Raw genomic sequence first — 26,230 nt, forward strand, 5'->3', positions numbered from 1 at the left:
GCTAAAAATTACAGTAAAATGAAAAAAATAAAAATCTTCCAAATAATTAAATCAAGCCATTAAAATATAAAATAGGACTCGACCGATGCATCGGCGCTGATGGTTCAACAATTTAGCCATCGGCATCGGCGGCCGATGCTAACTTGCCGGAAACATCGGCCCATCGGCCTTAAAATACATCGAAAAGCCGATGGAATTGGCCGATGTTTTTGAAAAAAAAAAAGGACCTTTGCTGTTCTACTTTTCAATACAAAGTAAAGAGAGTTATTGTTTTCATATAAAATTGTTTACTTAAATTTCAGTATGAATTTCTATTTTAGTCACCCCTGAAAGTGTTTTTAATACAAAAGTGACGACCAGCAACAGGCTCTGGGCCCAGCTAGACTGGTCCTAGTCAATTTACAATCCCCAGTGAAGATCAATGGCCCTCTTAAAACTGTCTACTCCTTTGCTCATTACCACCTCTTCCGGTAAGCTGTTCCAAGGTTCCACTACCCTGCTATAATAATAATTTTTACTAATATCCATGTTAGCCTGAGATTTAAATAGCTTAAAACAATGACCCCTTGTCCTGTTTTCAGTGCTAAACTTTAGCCCCGTAACATCTTTCGTTTTAATAAATTTAAACAGCTGAATCATGTCCCCTCGGTCTCTTCTTTGCTCAAGACTGTACATTTTTAGCCTTCTAAGCCTGGAATCATAATCTAAGTGGGAAAGTCCACTTATTAGCCTTGTAGCCCGCCTTTGCACCCTTTCCAATACATTTACTGCATTCAGATACCAAACAAGTTAATTATTGCGCTGTTTCTTGCAGCTGGATGTACGTATATATCTCTCATAAGTCATAACTCTAAGATGGTAAGCTGTACAAGGTTAAGTTTTCGCATGTGGGGTGTGCGTACGTGCCAGTTGTGCACTTCCTTTTTTGTTTTCGATCGGGTGTTCTGAAAAGCCGGTTTACTCACTTTTGTAGCTATTAATTACTTATTTCAATACAAAACTAATCTAGCGTCTCAGACTGACAATCATTTGGTGATATATTGCCGAATTGGAGATCTTGGAAACAAATATGAGATGGTGAAACCGGTTTTTGTGTCATTTTGGTAGATTCCTGTTGAACCGACGGTAATTTTTAATTTTTCAATACTTGTAATATGAATCACAGTAATGCAGTCTTTTCTGTATCGCTTCGGAAGAGTTACAAGTTTAGGGCCCGTCGAAATACATTTTGGGGCCCTATTTCTCAATCGCAGAAGTTGTGAAACATTTATCATAAGCATTTTTGTAACTCCTATGGTGCCCCGATGGTTATGGGGCCTCTCGTGCAATTACAACATTTGCTATATTTTAAATCCGCCACTGCACGTCAAAACAAACTCGGGTGCAAGTTTTAAAATTTTTTTCTGCTCTATGTTTATGATTATTTTGAACTCTATTTTTTACGACTATTTTTTGAATTTCCGAGAACACTTGCGTGCCCCTCCTCCCACTCCCTCAATTTCTGAAATTAAATTCTAGTTATACTTCTGAGCTCTTTAAATTATCACCATTCATAAAATTAGAGATTTTTTTTCAAACTTAATTTATTGTTTAGAAATAATTTAGAGCATTAATGTAAGAAATTAATTAAAGACGTTTTGAATGGTGACATAATTCGAAAATCAAAGGGACTTTTGATTTTTTTCTTCAGAAGTGCTGAAGTAGATTCAGAAACTCTTCCGAGGCGTTGGTGGTAGCGGTTCTGTACTAAAAAAGTGAGGCCGAGGTTGGGACCGAAGTGTGAGTTACTCAAAAATCAGAGGGTGACCCCTCCCCCCTTAACTCTCCCTCGTCGTTTCGAGCATTTCTTAAATATTTATAGCGATTATTTATTTTGGTCAAGAAATGCTATTTTGCATACTTGTCATACTTGTTTCACCTATATTTCGTAATGCGCCATCTTTTTTGCATCATTAATAGTGATCGATGATTTTTCTGTTGTAATTAAATATTTTTATGTATTTATATAAAATCAATGAATAAGTTATTTTCGTTTTTATAGAAACGTTTCAAGGATTTTCTATTATGCAATTTTTTAAATTTCAGAAAATTATTCTTAAATTTAAAAATTCAATTTGAACGTGTTTGTAAAGCTTCATAAAAGATTAAACAATCACATTTTTCAATATTATGTGTGCAAACATCAGATCAAGTAGTATATTTATTCAGTTATTAACTTGGTGTAAATATTGAGTTTGTTTATTGTAGCTGCGTTTTAAAGAACCTCGCTCTTTTTATGACTATTTCTTTTTTCAGCAAAATGTATGTCACTGTTATAGCTTTTATGAAAAATGCAAACTTTTCTTTTCATAAATTTTAAATAAGTGCAAAAATATTCCTATTATGATTTAATATTGTAATTTACCTGTTACCTTTTTTGTTTAATTTGATGACTAAAAAATGTCTATGTGCAATCTTTTCACTTTAATTGCGTAATTTTTTGACGGTTTCATAGTTTTATTCTTTTTTTTGAATGATTAAACAACATAATTTAATGTTTTTTAACTATTTTAGTGTACCTAAATCCATACATTATTACAATATTACTGAAATCTTAGTTACATGTTCAATTTAAAAAAAAGAAAAAAAAATCAATTTGTTATTAAACAGTCTCTTTGTTTTTCTTCCTTTTTTTTTGGCTGTTGTTCTTGCTCTTTCATCATACAGCAGCCAAAAAAAGAGAAGCATAACTACACCCTATACGTATTGTACGTAGTACGATCCAAAAGTTCGGGGACAAGCTGTATAGAACCTTACCCAGAATAGTTCACATTACCGAAACACATCCACCTTTAAAAGGTCACCTTGAGGGACTATGTACTTCTGCTAGTGTTCATAAAACTTTTGGAATCACTCCTGGAAGCCATTTTTCGCTATCTTCTGTGATGCAGCTTTATCTTCACCTGACGGAAGAAAGCGGCGTCCATGCAAATATTTTTTTGCTGGGAACAGGTAAAAGTCATACAGAGCTAACTTCAACGAAACGTTATTTTACTTGTTTGTCATATCAGAGTATTGACCAATCGAACCGTGCATCCTCAACATGAAAGTCGCCTTCTTCCCTACGATGAAGTTAAAAGCAGCAGCGCAAGAGGCCTTACAGGAGGTTGCGTAAAATGTCTTCCAGGAGTGCTTCGAAAAGCTATAGGAACGTTGGCAGAAGTGCATAGTCGTCCAAGGTGACTATTTTGTAGACAGATGTGCTTCGGTAATGTGAACTATGCAGGGTAAGGTTGTATACAATTTGTCCTGAACCTTTAGATCATACTACGTACGTATGTGTTTTCAACTTACTATTTCATAACGTTTTTGAGTGACGCAAGTTTACGCGCATGAAGACATCACAAGAGAATTTATGATAATTAACTGAGGAGGCGTTCAAAATGGATATTTCGATCTTCTATATGTTCTTAAATACATATGCATGTACAAATGTGCCGGAAAAACTTGTGAACTTTAAACCGTAAACTAGAAGTTTAGTTCGAAATCTGTTTTTTTTTGTGATTATACGATTCCTTATTCGTAGAAAGGAAGTAAAATGAAATGAATCAGTGATCCTTTAAATCCCTGATAATCTTATCAATTTATTTCTGTTTGATTTTTTTTTTTTTTGCCATCGGCCGACGGCATCGGCCATCGGCAATCGGCCATTTGGAGGAAAACAATCGGCCATCGGCCGTCTTTGAACAATCGGCCAAAAAATGCCATCGGTCGAACCCTAATATAAAATAAGCCATAACATAAGAATTCAACTACTATGAGAGCTCTAAAATTAAAAATTAATGTTTGAGGAGCAAAAATGGTCACTCCAGCAATGGGAAATTTCTTCACCAATTTGGCACATTCCGTTTTATGATAATTTTCCTAAATGATTTTTTTCTTTACTATTGTCACATTGTTCTCATCATTGTTGCCTATTTCAGGGAAAATGAAATCTCGAGAATCAGCCAAGAATCTCCTGAGCAATGTGGAGTGTGTGATGCTCGGCTTGCCGACAAGAAGCATCCAATTGATAATGCTATTGATGGGACTAATCGCTGGTGGCAGAGTCCTACGCTGCAGAATGGGAAGCAATATGAATGGGTCACAATTACTTTAGATTTGAAACAAGTACGTGTTGCTATTGAAAGCAAAGAAATTAAAGTATTTTATTGATAGTATAATAGAGTCATAATCAGAGTGCATTTTCAGTATAATAATGATCTGGTTTTGTGGCATGTTAGGGTTTTATATAACAGCTTCGGATTTTTATTACAAATATGAAAGTGACAACCAACAACTGGTCTGGACCCAGCTAGGCTGGTCTTAGTCAATTTATCATTACTCAATGATGATCAAGAGTCCTTTTAAAGCTTTTATATAGTTTTAAAAGTTAGCCTGCTTGCTATACCCTATGCAGGGATAACCATCTGTGTGTCCTAAAGGTGATGACACAACCCCTCAAATGCTATAAATCCCTCCCCAGGGGTGCCCACCCTCCTAATAGCAAATAGACCCCCTCCCTAAATATTGCAAAGACCCCCAAAAATGAAAAATACTTGTCAAACCACCCTCCTAAAAATTTCAATGCCGTACTGTGCGCCCTGACCCCCTAGGTGGGCACCCCTACCCTCCAACGAGAGCCCCCTCAAAATGAGATAAAACCCCCTATAAATTCACTTCATATGTTCAGAAAAAATTAAGAACTTTTATCTGTTTTCTTATAGATGTTTCAAATTGCATATGTGATTGTTAAAGCTGCTATATCTCCACGTCCTGGAAATTGGATATTAGAAAGGTCACTCGATGGCATTATTTATAAACCTTGGCAGTACTACGCTTTAACAGATACAGAGTGCTGGGAATCGTATGGAATAAGACCAACAGTTGGTAAACCTCACTATAGAACTGATGATGAAGTTATCTGCACTTCATATTATTCAAAATTAAATCCCTTGGAAAATGGTGAAGTAAGTGAAAATATTTAATCATGTATTTGCTGACAGTAGTAATTACCACTTAAAATGCAAATTATTATTATTTTTTTTGCAGAAAAATTGATAAAAAATGGTCAAAAATTTTTTTTGGACCAAAAATGAAGATAGGTTTAGCGTAAATTATTTTTTGCAATATCAGTTGTGGAGACAGAGTAAGGATCTTAAAGGGGTTAAAGTCATAAAAGAATTATTATACAAACTAAATAGAAATGATTTGTTTACTTGTTTGTTTTGAATTTCAAAATATGAAAATCAAATAAGATCAGATACTACAAGCATAAGAATGGCTAAATTTCAGTTTGGCAATAAAAATGGGTATATTATTTTTTCCACACCATAAAACTGCTTCACACAAGGAAACCTTGTTCACACATGAAAAATGCTGCATATTTGTGCTACTTATAGTGAAAAGTTTTAATTATAATAAAGCCTATCTATTTTTACAAGAACAAATCTCATACAGGCCTTATAAATAAATGATGTAAGGTACAAAAATTGCTCTTGTGAAACATGCACATGCAAATTTGTCGGTAACTTTTGCCCATATCAGACACTGGCAAATGCATTTAGTGGTTAACCAAGTTTGGAATTAAAATTTGAGTGACATATTTCTCAGAGTTTGTAAACTTCTTTCAATGTTTATTTTTGTTAAAACAAGATAAAAAAAAACAAATGTTTTACTGTCTATATTGATAAAAATTTATTGCATATGTATATGAAATTTACATGTACATTTTTTTTAGATTCATACTTCTTTAATCAATGGAAGACCTGGTGTTGATGGACCTAGTATGAAATTAATGGTAAGTATAAGAAGGGAATGATGTTGTTCAGTCATAGAATTTTAAATTGTTTGCATTGATTGATTGTAACAGCCTGCCGAAGTCACTTTTGCAGTGCAAATAAAAGTCCTGTAAAACTAAATTGAAACACACTAGTCAAACCTTGCTACACATAATCAGAAATTGCTGAAAAAAATACAATTAAAGAGAGGTTGAAGGCTAGAAAAATGAAATAAAATGTCAGTTGTTCAGGCATTGGCATTACAAATAAGATAACTTACTGTGTGCCCATTTCCAGGGAGGGCAGATGCTCCCTTTCAAAAAAGAAAAAAAAAAAAAAACTAAAAAATTCAAAAAATGAGCCAGGCATTCCCATTTCTGCTCCTTTAGCTCTTTTCATCACATTAAAGCATGGCTGTGATGTACAAGTGGTAAAAAGCCAACAGGGCTGAATAGGTTAGCCATGTTGAGTAGTCACTGTCAATGGGTTTTCATTGTAATAAGAAAATATGCTAGAAATCTTCGTAAACTGTTGTTCAAAAATTATTAATATCATTATTATTTTATATACAGTGCTCTTTCTTTTGTATTAATGTGTTTTTGTACATGAATGTTCCCTTCTTCATGTATTGTAATAAAGTTTAAACTTTCCCCTTCCATTCTGAGCTGGCTATGCCCTTAATCAGTTGTATGCCGAAACGTAGGAAGTTTAGGAATTTAATAAATACACTTCATGCAATGTATGGAAAAATGAGGAAATGCTCATCAATGACTTAAAACGTTTGTAAATGTTTTGAATTTGGGAAACATCTTTCAGTGAGCCAAATACAGCAAGCACCATACACACATTGGGTGCAGGATATAGTCTCTGTTTCCTCCCCCCACCCCCTATTTCAATCCATTCAAAAGGCTTCTGTACAGTAGCGTAACTATAGTGTCTAGCCCCCCTGGCGAACTGAAGAAATTGTGCCCCCCTCCACCCCAGGGTCTCCCACATGAGAAGTCACCAGAGGTCATTGTGACCTCAAAAAAAAGATTTTTTTTTTTTGAACATTTTGATTAAATGATTCGACAAATAGGAGGCACAGCATTGTAATTTTTTTTCTTAAGCATTTTTCAAATTCTGTGATCAAAAAAAAAAAAAAAAAGTGCAACCTTCTTAAAAATTTTTTTAAATCAGTCTAAATGCCACCCCCTGGCTGCTGCGCTCCTGGCAAGAGCCACTCCTGCCAACCCCTAGTTACGCTACTGCTTCTGTACAAAAGACCACCTAAATCATATTGGGAAGACATACATTACAATCCTTGTTCATCAACAAAAGCTTTCTTGCTAAATTTTCACCTACAATGTCATGATCTGTCATGCATATCAAATCCCTTACATTTCTTATCAATGCTATTACTTGATGAACATGTGTTAAAATGATATGGGGGGGGGGCAGACTTTTTTTTTGAACAACATTAGTTGCAATCAAGGCCGGATTTCGACTTACGGGGGCCCTAAGCTATTTCAGGTATGGGGTCCCTTGTCCTGTCAACTTTTCTGTCATTGACAAAGGCCATTTGTAAATGCCTCCCCATCCTCTCGTATGTTTTCGACTTTTTCCTGTGATACATAAGCCATGCATTATTTTTTTGTGTGTCATTTTCATTGATGTGTTGTGTGCTATCCTTTTTCAGTTGACCTTTAGAGGGGAAATGGTGTCAAGAGAGTGACGCAGGTTTCTCTTAGTGGGATACAGAATATCTCCAATTTTAGGAGATCTTTCTCCCGGAGGAAATTTTGTAAAATAGATAGAAAATGCTGCAAATTTAAGCCTTATAAGGGGTAATTGGATTGACAAAGGGAAAAAATGTACTAGTAAAATTTTTTAAAAGTTATATACAATCAGTTGCAAATTAAGCTGCACAGCAGCCCAAAATGTATAGCTTTTGAAATTATGCAAATTGGAAATAAACATTCTGAAAAGAAAGAAAACAAATCAGAACAAGTAGATTGTTCTGTTTGCGCAAAGGGGGAGGGAAAAGCTTTTTTCCATTTGTTTTAGCTTCTACTTTGATTAAATAATCGTTGATTATTTTAAGTATTGCAGCTGAATACTTAGCTTGTTTTAGCCTATATTTTCATTTATATACTCGCCTTAATCAGGCTTCATATGGTTGACTGGATTCACTTAGTATTGTACTTACATTTAAATTAATTATTTTAGGAATTTACAAAAGCAAGATATGTCAGACTGAGATTGCAGAAAATTCGCACTTTGCATGCTGATCTAATGACTATGAGAACTGGAGTTGAAAACATTGATAAACTTGTAACAAGAAGAGTAAGTTTGAATCTGAGCAACATTATTTTATTTTCTTTCTTTGAAAAATTTCTTTAATTGATCAATCGTAAGATCTCAACTTCATCATGGATCAAAACTCTGTGGCATAGGTATAGATAAGAGAATGACCCCAAGCCCTTACCTCATCCATTATTTCTGTTAGGAAAATTTATTGTGTTCTTTGTTTATAAAAAGTGGACTTTATTCCTTTTGTGTAAGACATTAATAAATCTTTAATTTTTGAACCTGAAAAAGTTTAAAAGTTTTGTAATCATAGAACAAAATTTTGTGTAGGTTCTTCAAAACAGGAAAGAAAGGCTTTTGAATAAAGAAATTAACTTTTTTCAATCAATTCAAGGTACTCTATGATATTGTTTTGCATTATTGGTATTAAATTGTTCAGTCACGAAAGATTCTGCTAAAAATTTTTAAATAAATTTTGTCTTATTTCACTCCAAATGTATAAGTCCCTCCTCTCTCTGCACCTCAACACTGCTGAATGAATTCTCTACTACTGTTAAATATTTTTAAAAATTCCATTTCAGGTTTGCGCCTTAATACATTGCTTCATTTATATAGTGCATTGTATACTTTGTTAAAATGACACGCCTTAATATTATTTTGGATTTTTGCCCAGAGACCACATAGGAAATCTATAATCTCTGTTCTCTAAATTTCTTATGTGAAAATTATCTGTTATATATGTGTTTTTTCTCCTCTGTACATTGCTTCATTGAAGTTTCAGGCTCATTACAAAAAAAAAAAAAATAATAATAAATAAAATAAATAAATAAATAAAAATGTATGTATTTATTTTAGGAATTTTGACTTTTATATGAAAAGTTATGCAACAGTTAAAGTCAATTTGTGTAATAATTAATCTTTTTTCAGTACTTTTACTCAATAAAAGATATTTCTGTCAGTGGACAATGTGCTTGTTCTGGTCATGCAGCTACTTGTTCATTAGAGCCTACTACTGGAGTAAGTCGCATTTTTTCAACAACCTATTCCAATTATTTACTGACGACATTGTTTTTGAAAATTTTTATTGTTTTTAAGCTTCTATTCTTTAGCTCTTAAAGCTATTTATTATTTTTATTCTTACTTGCTAATTATAAAACTACTTCTTATAAAGTCCAAAAAGCAAATATGTGTTTAAATGCATTATTTGCACATGATCTATTCTGGGTTCTAATTTCTGATTACTGTTGTTGATAGGAAAATGTTTTGATTGTTTTTGCTGATGATAGAAAATAATGGTCTGTCATGATTTGTTCTGCGGTTCATTTGAATTTTAATAAGTTTTGTTAAATTCTGGTGGTAGCCTTATTTGCAGAATTTGGTTTAAAACTTTAAAAAGGCATTACCCTGTCATGTAGCATTCAAATCCCTGATGAAATGTAGTTCATTAGGAGCCATCAGTTTTGGAGAAAGTAAATGAATGAACCAAAAAAATTGTTAGTAGTGGAGTAAGTAATTTTGCACAACCCAATAAAGATTTAAAAAAAAAATTAAGTTTTTTTATGTATAACATAAACTTGGTCACCAAAAACTTAAGTTAACTTGATGGTAATTAAAATTAACCAAAACATTACACAGATAAAAAAGAAAAACTCACATGTGGCAACTTTGTTTCCAAAAATACTCAACTACCAATATTTATTTATTGGAGATTTTTTAACCACTTTGATAACATATCTTTTTGAATGCAACTTAAGTTTATTTTATTCTTCAGAAACAACAATGTCAGTGTGAACATAATACATGTGGTGAAAACTGTGATAAATGCTGTCCATTATACAATCAGAAACCTTGGAATCATGGTACAAGTAACAGTGCAGGAGTTTGTGAAAGTAAGGAATTCAGCGTTTGAATATTGCTTTTATTCAACAGTACAACCTGTGTTATGTAATCCCATTCCTTTGCGTTTGTTTGTATCAGACTGCAGCATGAAGATTATGTGTTTCTGATAGGGATGCACCGGATAGTGATTTTGCCGGATACCAGATATCCGATGCCCCCTTACCTGCCGGATTCGGATATCTGGGCCGGATATCCGGCATTTCGATTGCATTGCATGTTCGCATATTTTTCTACAACGCCGTTTCAAAACAATAAATCAAACTTGTTCCCCATATCATTTCTTTAAAAACATGTTAAGTACATTCAAATGTACTTTTTTAGAGCCTCTATATTTTAATTTAGGAACTGTGCTATATATAAAATGAAACATTAAAATATTGTTTTATTTCGACAGATTTTTTCGAAAGAGACAAACTTTCGGCAAAAATTAATTCTGTATGTAATGTACTGTACACATGGTTTAAACTTTTAATTATTCATAGTTGAAATCTTAAAGGTCATATAATGAGTTGTATTTGTTATTAGATTTGCATGACGTGTAGAAATTTTTTTTAACTTCATCATAAAGTAATACATTTTCTTGTTTCCAATTTAGAAATAACAAAAAATAAAACTTTGCTTTGAAATCATTTTTATTACAGATAGTACACATGTAAAATTTTTCTAACATACAAGTTAAAAAATAAAATATTAAACAGGGCCAGTTTGACTCAAAAAATAAATAAATAAACTTAAATAATCAACTTAAAATTTTACTTTAATTCCAGAAATAAAGGTACATTTTCTCTAAAGATGCAAATTAGCATCTTAAATACAGGGGTGCCCTCCCTAAGAGCAAGGGCTCACCCCCTAAAAACCATAAATACTCCCCCCAAAAAGAGATAATACCCCTAACCCCCCCCTAGATGGGCAACCCAGTTAACAAATTAAATAACTTATGCTAAAATAATCAACTGAAAATTTTACTTTAATTCCAGAAAACAAAGATTCACTCTCTTAAAAGATGCAAATTAACATCTTAAATACAGTATTAAGAGTCATTCTCAACGCGTTCACTTTTAAAAAGCAAATTAATAAACTTACGCTTAAATAATCAACTTAAAATTTCTCTTTAATTCCAGAAAATAACGATTCACATTATTAAAAAATGCAAATTAATGTCTTAAATATATTATTAAAAGTCGTTCTCAACATGTTAACAATTTTTTTTAAACATAAATAAAATTATACTTAAATAATCAACTGAAAATTTCACTTTAATTTCAGAAAATAAAGATTCACATTCGTAAATGATGCAAATTAACTTTTTAAACAAACTATTAAGGGTCGTGTTAAACACGTTCATGCTTTTAACAATCAATTAATAAACCAATTCTTAAATAATCAACTTGAAATTTTACTAAATTCCAAAAAATAAAGTTACACATTCTTAAAGATGCAAATTAACATCTTATATATAATATTAAAAAATATGCTAAACATGTTCAATCTTTCTTAAATAAATTTATAAATTTATATTTGAACAATAAACTTAAATTTTACTTTAGTTCTGGAAAAAATAAAAATACATATTCTTAAAAAATACAAATTAAATTCTTAAATATGTTATTAAAAATTATACTATACAATTAAAAAATTAGAAAGAAGAAAATGAAGCAATAACTTATAGCTGTTATTTCTCACTGCTATATTCACCGTCTATTTTAAATGCGAAATATCAGTTGAAAGTCTTAGTTAAAATAATTATTCTGGGAAAAGCAATTATTACTTGATTCAACATTCTAAAATTTCCAATGGACTCAACGGCGTTGAATATGACAGTTAGAATTATGCTTCATTTCATGCAATATACACTTAAGAATCTTTATTTATCAATGCAGGGGGATATTTTAAATTTTTCATTACAAACAGAAGTTTTCTGCATTATTCGGTGATAGTCGGTTTCTGTTTTCTGTATAAATTCTTCGCGGCAAGCGATCTCATCTAAATCTGAAGAAAGCAATCCTAGCCTCAGTATATATGAGCAAAAAGTCTGAACTAAAACTATCACGTCATTAGTTTCAGTTCAGATATAAATAGCCCTATAGTATAATCAAAAATCATGAAGCAAAACTATGATGTCATCAGTTTTAGTTTAGATCTAAACCAAAACTTAATTGGTCTGTGTTTTGCTAAGTCTAAATGCAAAGCAAAAGTAATAGAAAAAATGACAAGACTAGAAATTAAAACTGAAAAAAAAAAAAAAAGAAAGAAAAGCTCTCTCCATTTTTTTTCTTTATTTATATTTTTAGTTCATACAGAGATTATTTGAAGCCTGAAAATTCGAATTTCACTTGCCCGATCTGCCACCCTCCTTTCTCCTTTCTCTAAAATGTGTCATGCTTTCAATAAAATGAATTGTACGTTTGTTCTGAGATTTTTTTTTTTTTTTTTTTTTTTTGTGGATGGTTTTTTTTTCAGGTAGATTTCAACTCATTTTTACGGAAGTGGAATAATTTAAAAAAGGGGGAGAAAACTTTTACGGATAACTAAAAATGGAAAAAATACAAACGCAACACAAAATTTTGGATGTAAATGAATGCAATGAAAGGATTTTAGCATGTGTAGAAATATACAAACAAATATAATTTCGAAAATAGTTCGTTTGTACAACTGCGCGCGCTAGGTGCAAGCATCGACTACGTCATTGGTCACTACATATTGGTTTCTTGATGGTTCTTCATCCTTCTAGTATCACTGAAAATGGAAGTTTCCACACCGTTCTACTCTAAACATTGCTTTGTTTCAGTGCAACTATTCCGCATTTTTCATTAGTTTCTTTCATTCTTCGTTTTAATGTTCATGAGATATAATGGCACCAAAGCAAAGCATTATTAAATTATTAATACACTGTAACTATATTATTGTTTTAATTACGTGTCTCTCTCCCATTGACCATTAATTTTGTACATCGTAACCGAGTTTTATGTTGAATAATACAGCTTTTTTATGCAAGAAACGGTAATATATAGTTAAGAAATGGTTCAAAATAGTATGAGAGGTGTTTACAAATGCCTAAAATTTTTTAGTGTGTTTCTATAAAAATCCGAATTCATACATTTTTCTACTACGCTAAATTTCTACTTACGCGAGAGGAGTAGTGGAATGCATTCCTCCCGCAAGTCGGAACTTGACTGTATTTTAATTTTCAACACGGTCGCTCCTCCAACTTCAAGCGCTTTGATATGAACCATTTCAAGGTCGACTTTTCACTTCAGCATGTTAAAGCAGAGAGAGTGAGAGAGGGAGGGAGAAATTATTGGCAACATACTGTCAGCAGATTCGCAAAGGAGATGGGGTGGGGGGGACGCGGGGGAATGCAGGAAGCTAGGTTTGAAGAGGAATGGTCGTTTTGAAGCAGCAATTAAAAGAGAAAGCATCATCAAAAAGTTTATGAAACAGTGAAAGCTTCAACTGGAATTTTTGCAAAAGTAAATTCAAAATTAAACCCTCATTTCGTACCGGATAACCCCACATCAACCCCGGATATCTCTCACATTTTTACCGATAACTGCCCGGATATCCTGCAAAAAACTGTCGGATATCCGGATCCGGAGTGGCTTGTCGGATCGGATACCTCATAGTTCCGGATAGTTAAAAAATCAGCCGGATAGGCCGGATACCGGATAGTTACCGGATATCCGGTGCATCCCTAGTTTCGGATTTCATTAACATATGATTGCTTTGAATGAAGTAAACAATTGAGACTTTGACATTGAAAAGGTTCTAAGTCCAAAAACAGTTTCTTCTTGATTACTTCTTCCTAATTGCAGATGTGTATCCCAGTCTTCAAATGAAAAGTTATATGCTGGTAGAATTAAACCTAATTTAATAAGGAAAAGTAAGCAAGAAAAAAACTTTTTTTAAATTACACTTTTTAATGTCAATGCCTCAATTATTCACATTATTGATATGTGTGATACTATTAGAGGTGCGGTGGAAGTTATTGTGCTGCAAAATTTAAAATGCAAATTAATATATACCTTTTTTATTGATGATTAGTGTTGTAATGATCGAAAAATTTTATACAAAACAAATAATTTATACAAGACTTTTTCAAAATGTGTTAAAATTTTTTAATTAAAATTTTTGTTTCACAATAGTTTTTGAATAATGCATTTTGTGGAACATACTTTTTGAAAACCTCACAAAACATTTGGAAATCATTATTCAGTGGATTTGAAATAATTTACTAACAAACTTCAATTTCTAAATTTTGCAAAAAACAAATTGAATCTAGAATGCTGTTTTTAAAATTTAAGGATTGTTGTCATATTTTCAAATTGCCTAATGAAATGTGAAAATAAATGCTGCTTGAATATATTTTATTGAAGATATTTTATTTATTAGCATCCTTCTTAGATCTGTTTCCATTTAAAGAATATCAATGACAAAATAAATAATCCCATTACAGAATATTTTTCCATTTTAGTATTATAGTGTTTATTTATTTCATTTGGTTTTCTATTATTTCTGTTGAGGTTTAGTTTTCTTGGAATTCCCTCCAACCCATAATTGTTTATTATTGCATTTCAGAATGCGAATGTTACGGACATTCTGATAAATGTCATTATGAACAAGTTGTGGCTGAGAAGAAACTAAGCATCAATACTCTTGGCAAGTATGAAGGAGGTGGTGTATGCGATAAATGTAAGGTAGGTAAATTATGAGAAATGTCCCTAAATTTGCAATATTCTGATAGATGTGACATCTTGCAATTTCACTTTTTTTTAAATTTTAGCACCATACCACTGGTATTAATTGTGAGCAATGTGAAGACGGATATTTTCGACCGTTAAATACTTTACGGAATCATACCAGACCATGTCGAAAGTGCCAGTGTTCTGGAGCTGGAATGACTGGGTTTTGTGTAAAAGATGATTCACACTTGAAGGAAGGACTGGTATGACACTTTTTCATTTAAGAAATCATAAAATTTTGAATTTTAATTTTTGTGTTTTAACTTGTTTCATGATATTGTCATAATAAGTTAAGAAATGATGATTGACACACTTGTAATTAATTTCAAAATGGTTAACAATGTTGACATTTTCAGATTTCAGATTGAATGTTTTTTTCTCGAATAAAGTGCATTAAAAAAAATTACTATTTAACCTAAAACTGTAATTTACCAAACTGCAGTCTTGATGTGCTCTTTTTAGTCATCCTTAGAGAATATACAATGAATATTGACTAATGTTTATCTTAAACAATTCTGAACAGAAGCGATGCCTGCAAATATAAATTGGCTACTAATGTTAGACTCAAATATTCTTTTAATCAAATAATATTTAACGTAATGTTTTCAAATAAAAATTCAATGCACTTCCAGGTGTTTCTCAGGTGTTGAGGGACATATTAAATATTTTAAATCCTTTCAACAGTACTCAAACCATTATTCAGATGTATGTGCATGTTTCTTTCTCTTTTGTATGAGACACATCTATGAAATTTTGTACATTTTTGTTCAAAAACCTAAATTTGAATTATACATAATTTTGAAACCATAATTTCATAAATTAACTTTTAAGTAATATCTGCAGAGCTTCGATCACTATTATTTCATTCTTTGTTTTAACCTATTATATATTACATAATATATTGCATTATATTTAATGTATTTATCTTTTATGAGATTTATTCAAAGCTTGCAGTAATGAGACCAGCCTGTCCACCTAAAGAAATAAAGTTTCTGATGAAAGTCTGAGGGGGTACAAAAATTTAATCGGAACTCATACCAGAAAAGATGGTGAAAGAAATTCAGTTCTTTAGCGTTTACGCTGATGAAGCTACTGATACTGACACTGCCGAGTTGTTCAGTCTTGCTATTTGATCTTGAGATATGAGCAGAAATAAAACAAGAAAACATAGTGTGGAAAATAGAGGCTTCTAAGCGGCAATTAACTTGCAAATCTTCTCGATATCGAAGCTCAATATGTCAAGCTCAAATATATTTACGGATCTCTCTTCATCCATATCTTATTGCATTGAAAAAATGGTTTGTTACAGCTGCAAAACACGAGTCCAAAAGCGCCCATAGGTTTGAGGGGCAAAGAGGGGGCTCAAGCCCCCCTCCACCTTTGAAATTAGAACTTCCTTGCAAGGGCGCCCATATAGGGGGGCAAGAGGGGGCTCAAACCCCCCTTTGAAATGAGAACTTCCTTGCCTTTAATGCTTTTTTCTTTGCAAAAATGTTTAAAAAAATATTTCCAGTCATTTATGAATAAGTTATTAAAAATGTTAAAATTTAATATCTCTAATCTGTACTGAAATCGGTTTTTACGGCAAAAATATTCTGCTAAAGCATGGGGCAGGGGCGGCATTTCACCATTTCATTTGGGGGGACGAGTTTCTTAAATATGTATAACCCCAAAGCGAAACCAAACACACATTAGCTAACAAGAAGTTGTCATAAAATCGGTTTAATATGTATAAAATTAGTGTTTAGAAACAATTAAAATTTTGATTCATTGACTAAAAAGTTATCATACAAAACACCTTGCTACTAGTTTTTATATCTTTTGGAAAAGTTATAATGCTTGATTTTTGGAATTCGGAAGAGCAGGGAATCATGTTACTAATTAATCAGTGCCCAATGTCGTGCTGTTTTGCCAGTTTAGCTAAATGAAAAAGGTTTTTTTTTCCCCCTTTGCGCTTCGAAAATATTTCTCTAACTTCCTGAGACATAAAAAAATCTTTCTCTACTAGCTAAGCTGTTTGTAATAGTTAAAAAATAATTGAAGTATTACAAAGTTATGTATGAAAACACTTTTTATATCTTGCTCTTCAAAATCACCCAGGTTACTTCAAAAACTGTGAGGGGCTTTAACTTTTCATGATTGAATAATCTAGTCATGTCGGCGCTCTCAGCTTCAATGAGATATCATCTGCCTCCAGCTCTGTTATTCACTATCCCAGACTGATGAGTCCATAACAAGGGCGAAACTGTAGTCTCTGGATGTGAAAACCATTCTGTCGGTATATTGCTTGTAATTTTTCTTGCCTCATGCTAAAAATTTTACTCACAGTTGAAACATTTTATTTTTCGTTTTCAAAATCCAATCCAAATAACCATAATCCCAGCCAATCATACAGAAAAATAATTATCATCAAATCTTGTGTTAATTTCATTCAAAACTGAATCTATTACTTCATACAAAATATTCAAAAACCAATGTTTAGCTTCACATCATCATGTGAATTTTTGTCACTTTTTTTTTTCGCCTCTTTAAAATTGACTCGGAGGAAGAATTTTTTGGAAAAACTTCATCATTGATTGAAATATACATCTGTAAAAAATCTATTTTCAGTTTCAATTGTAGATTCAACTGTGGTAGTATGGTGCATAGATCAATTGTAGATTGAACTGTGGTTTGAATAGTCGAGTAGCGGACTGAAGATAAAGATTTTGATAGAGTATAAAGCATTTTTCAAAAACCTTCTCCCGATGCGAACAATGTGGATAAAAATTCAAACGAAGTCATACATCCTAAAGGGCATGAGCTTTTTCACCATTGAAAGAATCGTTTTGCAATAATTCTTCCAGTCGTCAAATCACTGCTTTGAAGTTATAGAGAAATGTTTTGATCGTTTTAACGCTTGAAGATTATCTTGTGTCACTCCGCGATTGCATAATTATAGAGCCCCATAAAAGGCATTTGGTTCATATGTCTTTTTTTATTCAATAATCACATGCATTTTTAAGAAGTTTCTATGAAAGCATTATAATGTATTGGGCAGCTGAAACGTGTTTCGAGCAGAAGAAAGCGATGAACACTCATTAAATAAATATACACTCATTAAATAAATGAGTGTAAAAGTGAATGTGAAATATCAAGGAATGTTTTTGTGAAAACCATGCAACCACACCACTTTTCACGAGCCTTGGAGATACCATCGTTACACTGGGCATACAAGTGTGAAATATTTAGCCTATATGAGGCAATGTCTTCTTTAGTTAAAATTAACCATTGTTCTCTATCAGCTGTCTATGTTGTGAAAAAGCCGAATATACTTCATGAATTTCTAAGTCATCATCCAAATAACGAAAAACACTTTTTCTAGTCTGAGAATGTGTCGAATTCCATCAAATAGTTGCCGAGAACCAGTGAGATTTCCTTCCATGAACATTGATTTCCGACTTACATAAATTGAATTCACCCACTTTTTATAATTCTGCTCAAAAAATTTGGGGGTGCGACCGCCCCCTCTCGACCCCCCTGTTTGCCGCCCCTGCCATGGGGGAAATTTCTGAGCCCCCCTTTAAAACTTTGCATATGGGCGCCCATGCTTCCTTGCTTTTAGTACTTTTTTCTTTGCAAAAATGTAAAAACATTTCTTCTCCAGCAATTAATGAATAAGTTATTAAAAATGTCAAATTTTAATAACTCTAATCTCTACTAAAATCGGTTTCTATGGGGAAAATATCCCTGCTAAGACATGGGAAAAATATCTGAGCCCCCCTTAAAATTTTGCATATGGGCGCCCTTGCTCGAATCTGCAATGTTTTGCAAATTTGTACTGTTTTAATGTCACTACATAGATATTGTTAATATAACAACTTTTGCCATTCTTTTTTTCATTAAACTAAACATTTTCCACACATGTTAAAAATGAAAAGCGTTTAATTTTATTTTAAGTGTATTCCTTGTCAATCTAGGCAGAGGGGTTACCTTCATAGTCTTTGAAGTGTTTGAATTTAACATATCGTCACCTCAGAGCAAGACATCTAATCCCAGGTCAGCAGTGAGATGCAAGCAACAGTAAAATGTCTTACTGTTGCTTTGAGGCTATGATATGTTAAAATTTAAAAAAGGGTTGGTTACAGGCATATATTTGCTTTTCCTCTAAAAAATTCTGGCCCAAAATAGAAATGGCTGAACAAAGATGACAATCTGGATGCCATTTCCCACTTGAGATTGTTGACAAAATTTTCAAATCTGCGGAATGGTGAAGGATATTTTGTTGCAGTTTTTTTTTAATTTAAATGAGAATCATTTTCTTATTAATAGATTTGCACCATTTGGAAATATGTTTAACTTTTCTTGCTACAACGTTTTGAAAAAATATTTTAAAAAACATTGTTTTTTTTTTTTTTTTTTTTTTTTGTAAAAGACCAATTTTAAAATTTTTGATTTTCTTTTATTGTTGATCAGTACTATTGAGCACTAAATTCCTTGAGAAGCAAAGCTTCCACTTTTGAGTTTAGCAGGTTTTACAGGCATTTGAAGAAATGAGGGTTTTTTCCAGAAACTTTATATGTAAATGTAGCTTTGAAAATTCAAAAATTTATTTAGCAACAAGTGGACTTCAGCAAGACACTTTTAACTTTGTAGTCTAGCCACATTTTTATTTTTAGTTGCCATTTCATCTAGGATTTTTTTTTTTTTTTTGTGAAAGCAAAAAGGCACTATGCTGAAAGGTTGCGTGCAGATAAAGGTATTTATATAAAGGGTCTTCCATTTAACTGATAATTTATAGATAGAAGGTATAATGCTTTCTTCTGAAACTTGACCCCCGACCCCTTAAAAATTATCTGGATCCGTCAATGCTTTTCTAGGATAAAAAAAGGAGACTTGCTGAGTTTCAGGGTTTTCATTCTTTTAATACACTAGTGCCAAACACACAAATATCAATTATTACTTAGAAGAAAGTATCCTTCCTGGAGTTTCACTTGGTATATTTTCAACAACCTCAACTAATGGTGCACTACTTAAGCAAAGAAATATCTGGTACTATGCATGGTCGAAAACCTTTGTTCTATGAAGCGGTAATGGTTTTCTGCAGTCTAAAGCAATAAATCTTCTGTGATTGCCTTGAATTGAAAACTGTAAATAATTGAATCAATTACCATTAACATAAGAGCATGAATTTAAAAACAAAACAAAAATAAACTAAAATAAACACTTTGTAAGTGAGATAATGTGTATCAGTTTCTGTATTTTCAAATTCAACTTAGTAGCGTATGATATTAGCATGGAGACCTTTAAAAATTTAATCAAGTATATTTTCACGCTTTGTATTTTGAATAAAATTTTAGTACCATGAGAAGGGGAGGGGAATAGAATTTTAAAAACATTGAATTATATTGATTTTTTTTGTACAATGTCATTTCTAAAAAAATAGTTTTTGTTAAAAATTAGAATTGATCATTACAGTAAACTACCGATTATTGGCGGAATTCAGTGGCACAAGTGCAGTGGATGATAAAAATCATGGATAGATCGCAAAAATGCTACAATGAGGGACGATTAAGTAAAAATTGTCCTTCCTCGAAAACTTAAGCTTTATTGATGCATAATACTTTCTTCGAACAGTGAAAATATATACAGTACAGTAACAATGGTTTGTACACAGAACTTAACATCAATAAGGAACAAGTGTATTTACGATGAAGAAAGCACAATAAATTAAACAAAAACTACTGAGTTATTTTACAAATTTTCAACCCAAAAAAGAAAAAAAAACAGCCAGTATTTTCTTTTTACTACAAAAATGCATGTTCCTGATTGTTAAACGACTCGCGGATGATCCGCCCCGTGGATAATCGGGAGTTTACTGTATTGCAGTTTTAACTGCATTTGTATAGTTCACTCTCCTGAAATAAACTTCTTTAAAGAATGTCAAGGAGAATTTAAACTTCTTGAAAAAACAAACTCACAATATCTCTGCCTTCACTTATAGGTAGTTATCAAAATAATGGAAACACCTGAAAAAAAAAGTGACATTTTTGAATGCACTTTGTAGGTAATAAAGAATAAAATTAAATATCTGTTTTTTTTTTTTTTTTTTTTTTTTTATATATATAAATAGCAATGTACATATTCTGCTACTATTTGGTGGCTTAACAGAAGTTCTGGATTTTTTTCGAGCAAGACCTCTCAAATTTTTAAAGAGGCCAAATTGTTGGAGCGCGTCTAGCTGAAGCAAGTGTAACTGAAACATTTCAACTTTTTGGCGCATCTAAAAGTACAGTATCTAAAGTCATGACAGCATACACACAGCATGGTAAGACAAGCTCGGCAAAGCAAAATAGTGAGCGGAAAGAGAAACTCAGTGAAATTAACCGACAGGTATTGAAGTGGATTATAATGTCTAAAAAGCGAACAACAGCAGCAAAAGTGACCACAGAACTCAATCACTATATAGAGTCACCAGTGTGAGCGATTAAAGTTAGAAGGGCACTTTTATAGACAGAACATTTACGGCAGAGTAGCTATTCCCAAAATTTTTTTCCCAAGTGTTTCCATTATTTTGATAACCACCTGCATGTTATTAAAGTTGAGAACTAACTTTATAAATGCATCATATTGCAGTTTTCAAGCATGAAATTATTGCATTTAATCATTTAAGAACCCGATTTTAAATAAATGAAAATCTAATATCAGACATATTTGTGTATAAATAAATGCGCATATGTTTAAAACTGATATTTTATTCCATCTCAAATTATACAATCATGATTTCTCTTTATAATGTCTATGTGTCATAATATTTTTTTGAAGTGTGAGATTTATATACGTTTATATTATCTAGCCTCCAGGATTCTTTGTTATTTCCAGTTTCTCATTTAACTGTGGGGTAAGGTGGAACTTATTTTCTTGGAATGTGCTCTATTGAATGTGCACTGTTTTCTGCCACCTGTTGTGTAGAATCTTCGCCCTTCCAATGATCGTGCACGATTGTGTTCTTTTGCAATACTTTCTGGCTTCTTGTAAATGGATTGCAATTTTGTGCTTTGATGCTTGCATGATGTTCAATTGGTTCTTAATCACTGTGTTATTGTGTGCTTCTGCTTTCAACAAGCATAACTATTTTTTAGTTTTAAACGTTGGTATCATTTTTCATTCACAAATCATCAAGTCTTTCTAAATATTTTTGAGCTAAATGCTTTTGAAATAAAAAGCAAATTAGTAACATTGTGTGTTTTTTTTTTTTTTTTCAATTGAAATCTTGCTCTTTAAATGATGCTAAAAACATTTTCTAGCAAAAAAATTTAAAGTAAAGTTTTTAAAACTGATGAAATTTACAAAAGGTTTCAGTAAAATTCCAATAATTCATTTTATTTACACTTTGTAATCACACCATGAGTAAAATTTTTATGGGGGAACACCTCCACTCTGAACTAAAAATTACTTGTGCTTTATTTGTGCATAAAAAATCATTTTGTTCTAATTTATATTTTTGTGCATGTGTATGTATATTATTTTGCCTGAATTGAACAGCATGTTTAGTTGTGATGTTTTAGTTTATTTTTTTTTTTTTTTTGCATGAACTTTTTTCCCTTAGTAAGTAAGTAATGCACGTTTGTGTATTACTAGTTCTTGAATTTGCTTTCTTTTATCTTTTTGTTTTATCTTGTTCTTGACAGATATACTGTTATATTGCTTTTGCATTTTAAAGCATTGAATACATTTAAAAACTATATTGATATACCTTGTTTTATTTATTTGAATTTGAATACTTTCTGAATAAAAATAATTTAAAAATAATTTAAATGAAACAAAATCCTACTTATAATTTCATGGGCTGAATTAATTTATTATCATGTAAAAATTAATAGTCATCTTAATTTTACTTGATTTTATTCCTATGGAAGCAGTTTCAAAGGGAAAGGATGAATGTTTTTCGCCCTTTTAAATAAGAAGTAAATTAAACCAAAAAAAAAAAAAAAAAAAAAAAAATTGAAACAAAAAGGTTATTTTCATTTTTTTATCAATGCTGCATAAAAGGTCTGTTGATACTGTGTATTAAAATCAAAAACTTAAAAAAAAAAAAATCCTATCAGTTTTTTGAAAGCTTTTGGTTTAAAGGTATTGAACAGCACAGTTGAAAAGTAAAATAAATAATAAGAAATAAGTGGGAAAAAAATGCTTAGATTGTAAATGTCTTCTTTAAAGGATTTAGTTTGGGTGCAATATGAGCTCAACTTTTGCCCATTTCTTGCACTGTCCTTGTAACTCCAAAACACACTAAGCAGTTTTTATTGAAATTTTCTTTCAGCATTGTATTTGTTAATGTGCTTTGTCAGAACGAAGGTAACTTTTTACAATTAACGTCTTTTTTTAAATACACAAATAATCAGTTACATAAATGTGCCCAAGCCTTATTGAAATAAAAGTTAATTTGCGTACCATTTTCCTTTAAAATGTGCAGGAAAGTTAATCTTGTTCTTTTAAAAATAGTTTGAAATTTTGTTCATTCTTTTTTGTGTGTTTAAACATTCTCTTTCTTTATTTATTATTTGAAGGAAGATTATTTTTTAGCATCTGATAATACATGTGTTTCATTATGTTTTTATTTCTAGCAACCGGGTGATTGTTTCTGCAAAGTTGGTTTTGCTGGTATCAATTGTGACAGCTGTGATATTGGATACAGAAATTATCCCCGTTGTGAGCCATGCCCTTGTCACAGTGCTGGTACAGTTGGTGGAACTATATGTGATGGAGAATGCATATGCAAGGTGGCATGGTTTTCAAAATATTTGTTTGTGAATATGTTAATCTTTATAAATGTCAGAATAATAAGAATAAGTGCAAAGGCTCACAATATTTCCAAATATGTTTCACTATTAATATAGAAATGTAACTATTGCTGCTTTTTTGCTTGTAAATAGTGGAAATGCAATCCTTCCACCAGCTGTTATGAATTTGTAGACATTGTTATTTTTTATGTAAAATGCCAGATCTCATTGATTTTAAGAAGTGGAAAATTATTGATTTACCACCTGTGTATGCATTCAAAAGTACAAAAGTAAGAATGATTGTAAAATTAAAAAAAGAAGAAGAAAAAAGTAAAGCATAATAAATTTTTTTTGGGGGGGGCGGGACATTGGAAATAACAATTTATTCCTACGAATTTAGAAGTTATACCTGTACATCAATAATAAGTAAAAATGTGAAAATAGTAGTTAAAAATGTAAGAATTAGAAAATGTATAGCAAGCAGATACAACATTTTGCAAATGTGCTCAACAGAAAATTTGAGGGTTATCCTGTACAATTTACATAAATAGAGTACTTACATTAATGGTTAAAGTTTTTATCCTTAATTTTATCGCTCATTGAAAAGTTTTTAACATATCAAAATGATGTGAATAGGCAGTTCATAAATTACATAGCACTCTTAAATACAGGTTGTCTTCGTTAGCGTTATTTCAGGGGAAGGGAGACACTTTTGGGTAATAAATAATACCTTAAAAAAAAAAAAAACGGATTATGTTATCAAAGAGACATTTTATTTTAAAAGTAGATTCTGGTATCCCAAAGACGAGTACAGCCAAAGTGTCCATGAAATTCAGTGGATACCTGTAAGTTCCTGTGTAATTATAAGTTATATGGGGTCGGGTGTAGACAAGGGAGATAGAAGAGTCTTAACCCTTCACCCCCCGTAAGGCTCAAAACTATAAGTCCGAAAACACATGCAAGGAGCTAAAATTACGCTTTTGACCTTTAATTTCGAAAAATTTCATCTGACCCCCGGCCTTGTAAAATATTTCTTGCTACACCACTGTCTTTGGTGCATTAAAATTAAAAGAAGTTGACAAATGATAAATCTTCTGTGGCACAATTTCGTTGCGCCATCTGTTGTTTCTCCACAGTTTATTGGTTGTGTGTCTTAGGCCTTATGCAGCACCAATCTAGTTACAGTTTTGAAAATATAACCTGGGCACAATCAAGCCAAGATGATGCCCTGGTCTTAGTAAAATTTGATACCCCTCACACAAAAAAATCAGCACATTTTCAAAGTGGTAGTTTCCAAAAAACGGAAAAAAGAAAGTAATTTACTTTATTTTGGTGCCCCTAAAAATTTGGTGCCTAGGTCTATGAACCTGTAAGACTGTGCATTAATCAGGCCCTGGACATATCTTGCAGTCTTGAAGGGGAATTACACATGTACATTTTGCAGAGCCTGTTGAAAGAGAAAATGTATTGTGAACTGTGAAAAATGAAATATTTGCTGTAGTAACCACTGAATTTAACTCGTTCAGAACAGGAGCCAGCAGAAGATAGCACTCCCTCAGGACGGCAGCTGTTACACGTAGACTGTGTGTACAGGCCGGAGCAATTTCTCCCGCTAAGCCTAATATGCAATTTCAGAAAGTACGCATTACATAATAATGGATAAAATGTGCACTTTACATAGAAAGGAAACCATTTTTTAATATATGATAAAATATATCCTCATTTCAATCATAACAAAAGATTTTGATGAAAATAATTGATATTTAACAATAAAAATACAAAATGTGTTGTCTTTTACTATGATTATAAGTACGAAAATTAGCCAATGTATTTTGTACAAAACAGGAAAAATATTTACCCTTTAACATTATGAAATACTTGAAGAATATTGTAACAATTAATATTTTAAAGCCGCATGAAAAATTTCAAAGCCCGGATCAATGTGCATTGCGTGTTTTACACTCATACGTCTTTTATTTTGCTTCGAGCAAACTACACATCTCCCTCTAAGTTCTTTGCCTCCTTTTTCAGCGTATGATTTTGGAAAGTAACTACTGTATGAAGAACTCCAATAATTTATATTTGTTTTACTGTTGCCTGAAAAATCCATGGATGGATCAGTCATAAATTTAGATATTTCTTCCTCATAAAGATGACATGTTCATCATGGTCACACAAATGAATCTAAAAGGAAAACTCTTTGCTAGAATATCTCCCATGAAATCCCATTTTACAATGGAATCGAGACTAGAAACAACCACTTCAAAATGTGTACGTGTTTCCCTTTTCACTTGCTAGCACATGTTTATATTTTCTTTCACGAAGTCAAGTAAATCACAGACACTTGATGGACGCGATTCTGACATCAGAAATAGAAATACTAATGTTCAAGTCCAATCATTTTAACGGAACATGGATAAGTAACGCCATCTAATAGTAAACATTTCATTTCAAGAAACCAAAACGCAAACTAGCGTTGTTCAAAGGCTGCGTAGTATTCGCTGTAACGCAGGGAAGTGTCGTTCGTCCTAAACGAGTTAATGTGTTTAAAATGTTGCAACATATTTTTTTTCAAAAAAAAAAATTCTTGTAAACTAATATGAATTTTTTTGGTACTTTTTCAATGTATCAGGCGTGTCTTTTTGTCAAGTGAATAAAACCTAGTGTAATTCAGTTTGGGAAGAACTAAATCATTTGTAGTTTCTTTAACTTGTGCAGAAATTATATCAACAAGTGTGGTGTG

General features: G+C 32.0%; 1 protein-coding gene across 1 annotated transcript in view; it reads left to right on the plus strand.

Annotated features, from left to right (window-relative positions):
- The window catches only part of LOC129225795 (laminin subunit alpha-2-like), a 220,437-nt gene that overhangs the window by 64,096 nt on the left and 130,111 nt on the right, over nucleotides 1–26,230 (plus strand). Inside the window, exons 3-12 of the mRNA XM_054860304.1 lie at nucleotides 3,963–4,149; nucleotides 4,746–4,988; nucleotides 5,759–5,818; nucleotides 8,007–8,123; nucleotides 9,015–9,104; nucleotides 9,859–9,976; nucleotides 14,562–14,680; nucleotides 14,767–14,928; nucleotides 21,561–21,605; nucleotides 23,332–23,487. Of these exons, the coding sequence (XP_054716279.1) occupies nucleotides 3,963–4,149; nucleotides 4,746–4,988; nucleotides 5,759–5,818; nucleotides 8,007–8,123; nucleotides 9,015–9,104; nucleotides 9,859–9,976; nucleotides 14,562–14,680; nucleotides 14,767–14,928; nucleotides 21,561–21,605; nucleotides 23,332–23,487 (1,297 nt within the window). The remainder of the gene's footprint in view (nucleotides 1–3,962; nucleotides 4,150–4,745; nucleotides 4,989–5,758; nucleotides 5,819–8,006; nucleotides 8,124–9,014; nucleotides 9,105–9,858; nucleotides 9,977–14,561; nucleotides 14,681–14,766; nucleotides 14,929–21,560; nucleotides 21,606–23,331; nucleotides 23,488–26,230) is intronic.

The sequence above is a fragment of the Uloborus diversus genome, chromosome 7, assembly GCF_026930045.1.
Source record: "Uloborus diversus isolate 005 chromosome 7, Udiv.v.3.1, whole genome shotgun sequence".
NCBI classification, from domain to species: domain Eukaryota; kingdom Metazoa; phylum Arthropoda; class Arachnida; order Araneae; family Uloboridae; genus Uloborus; species Uloborus diversus.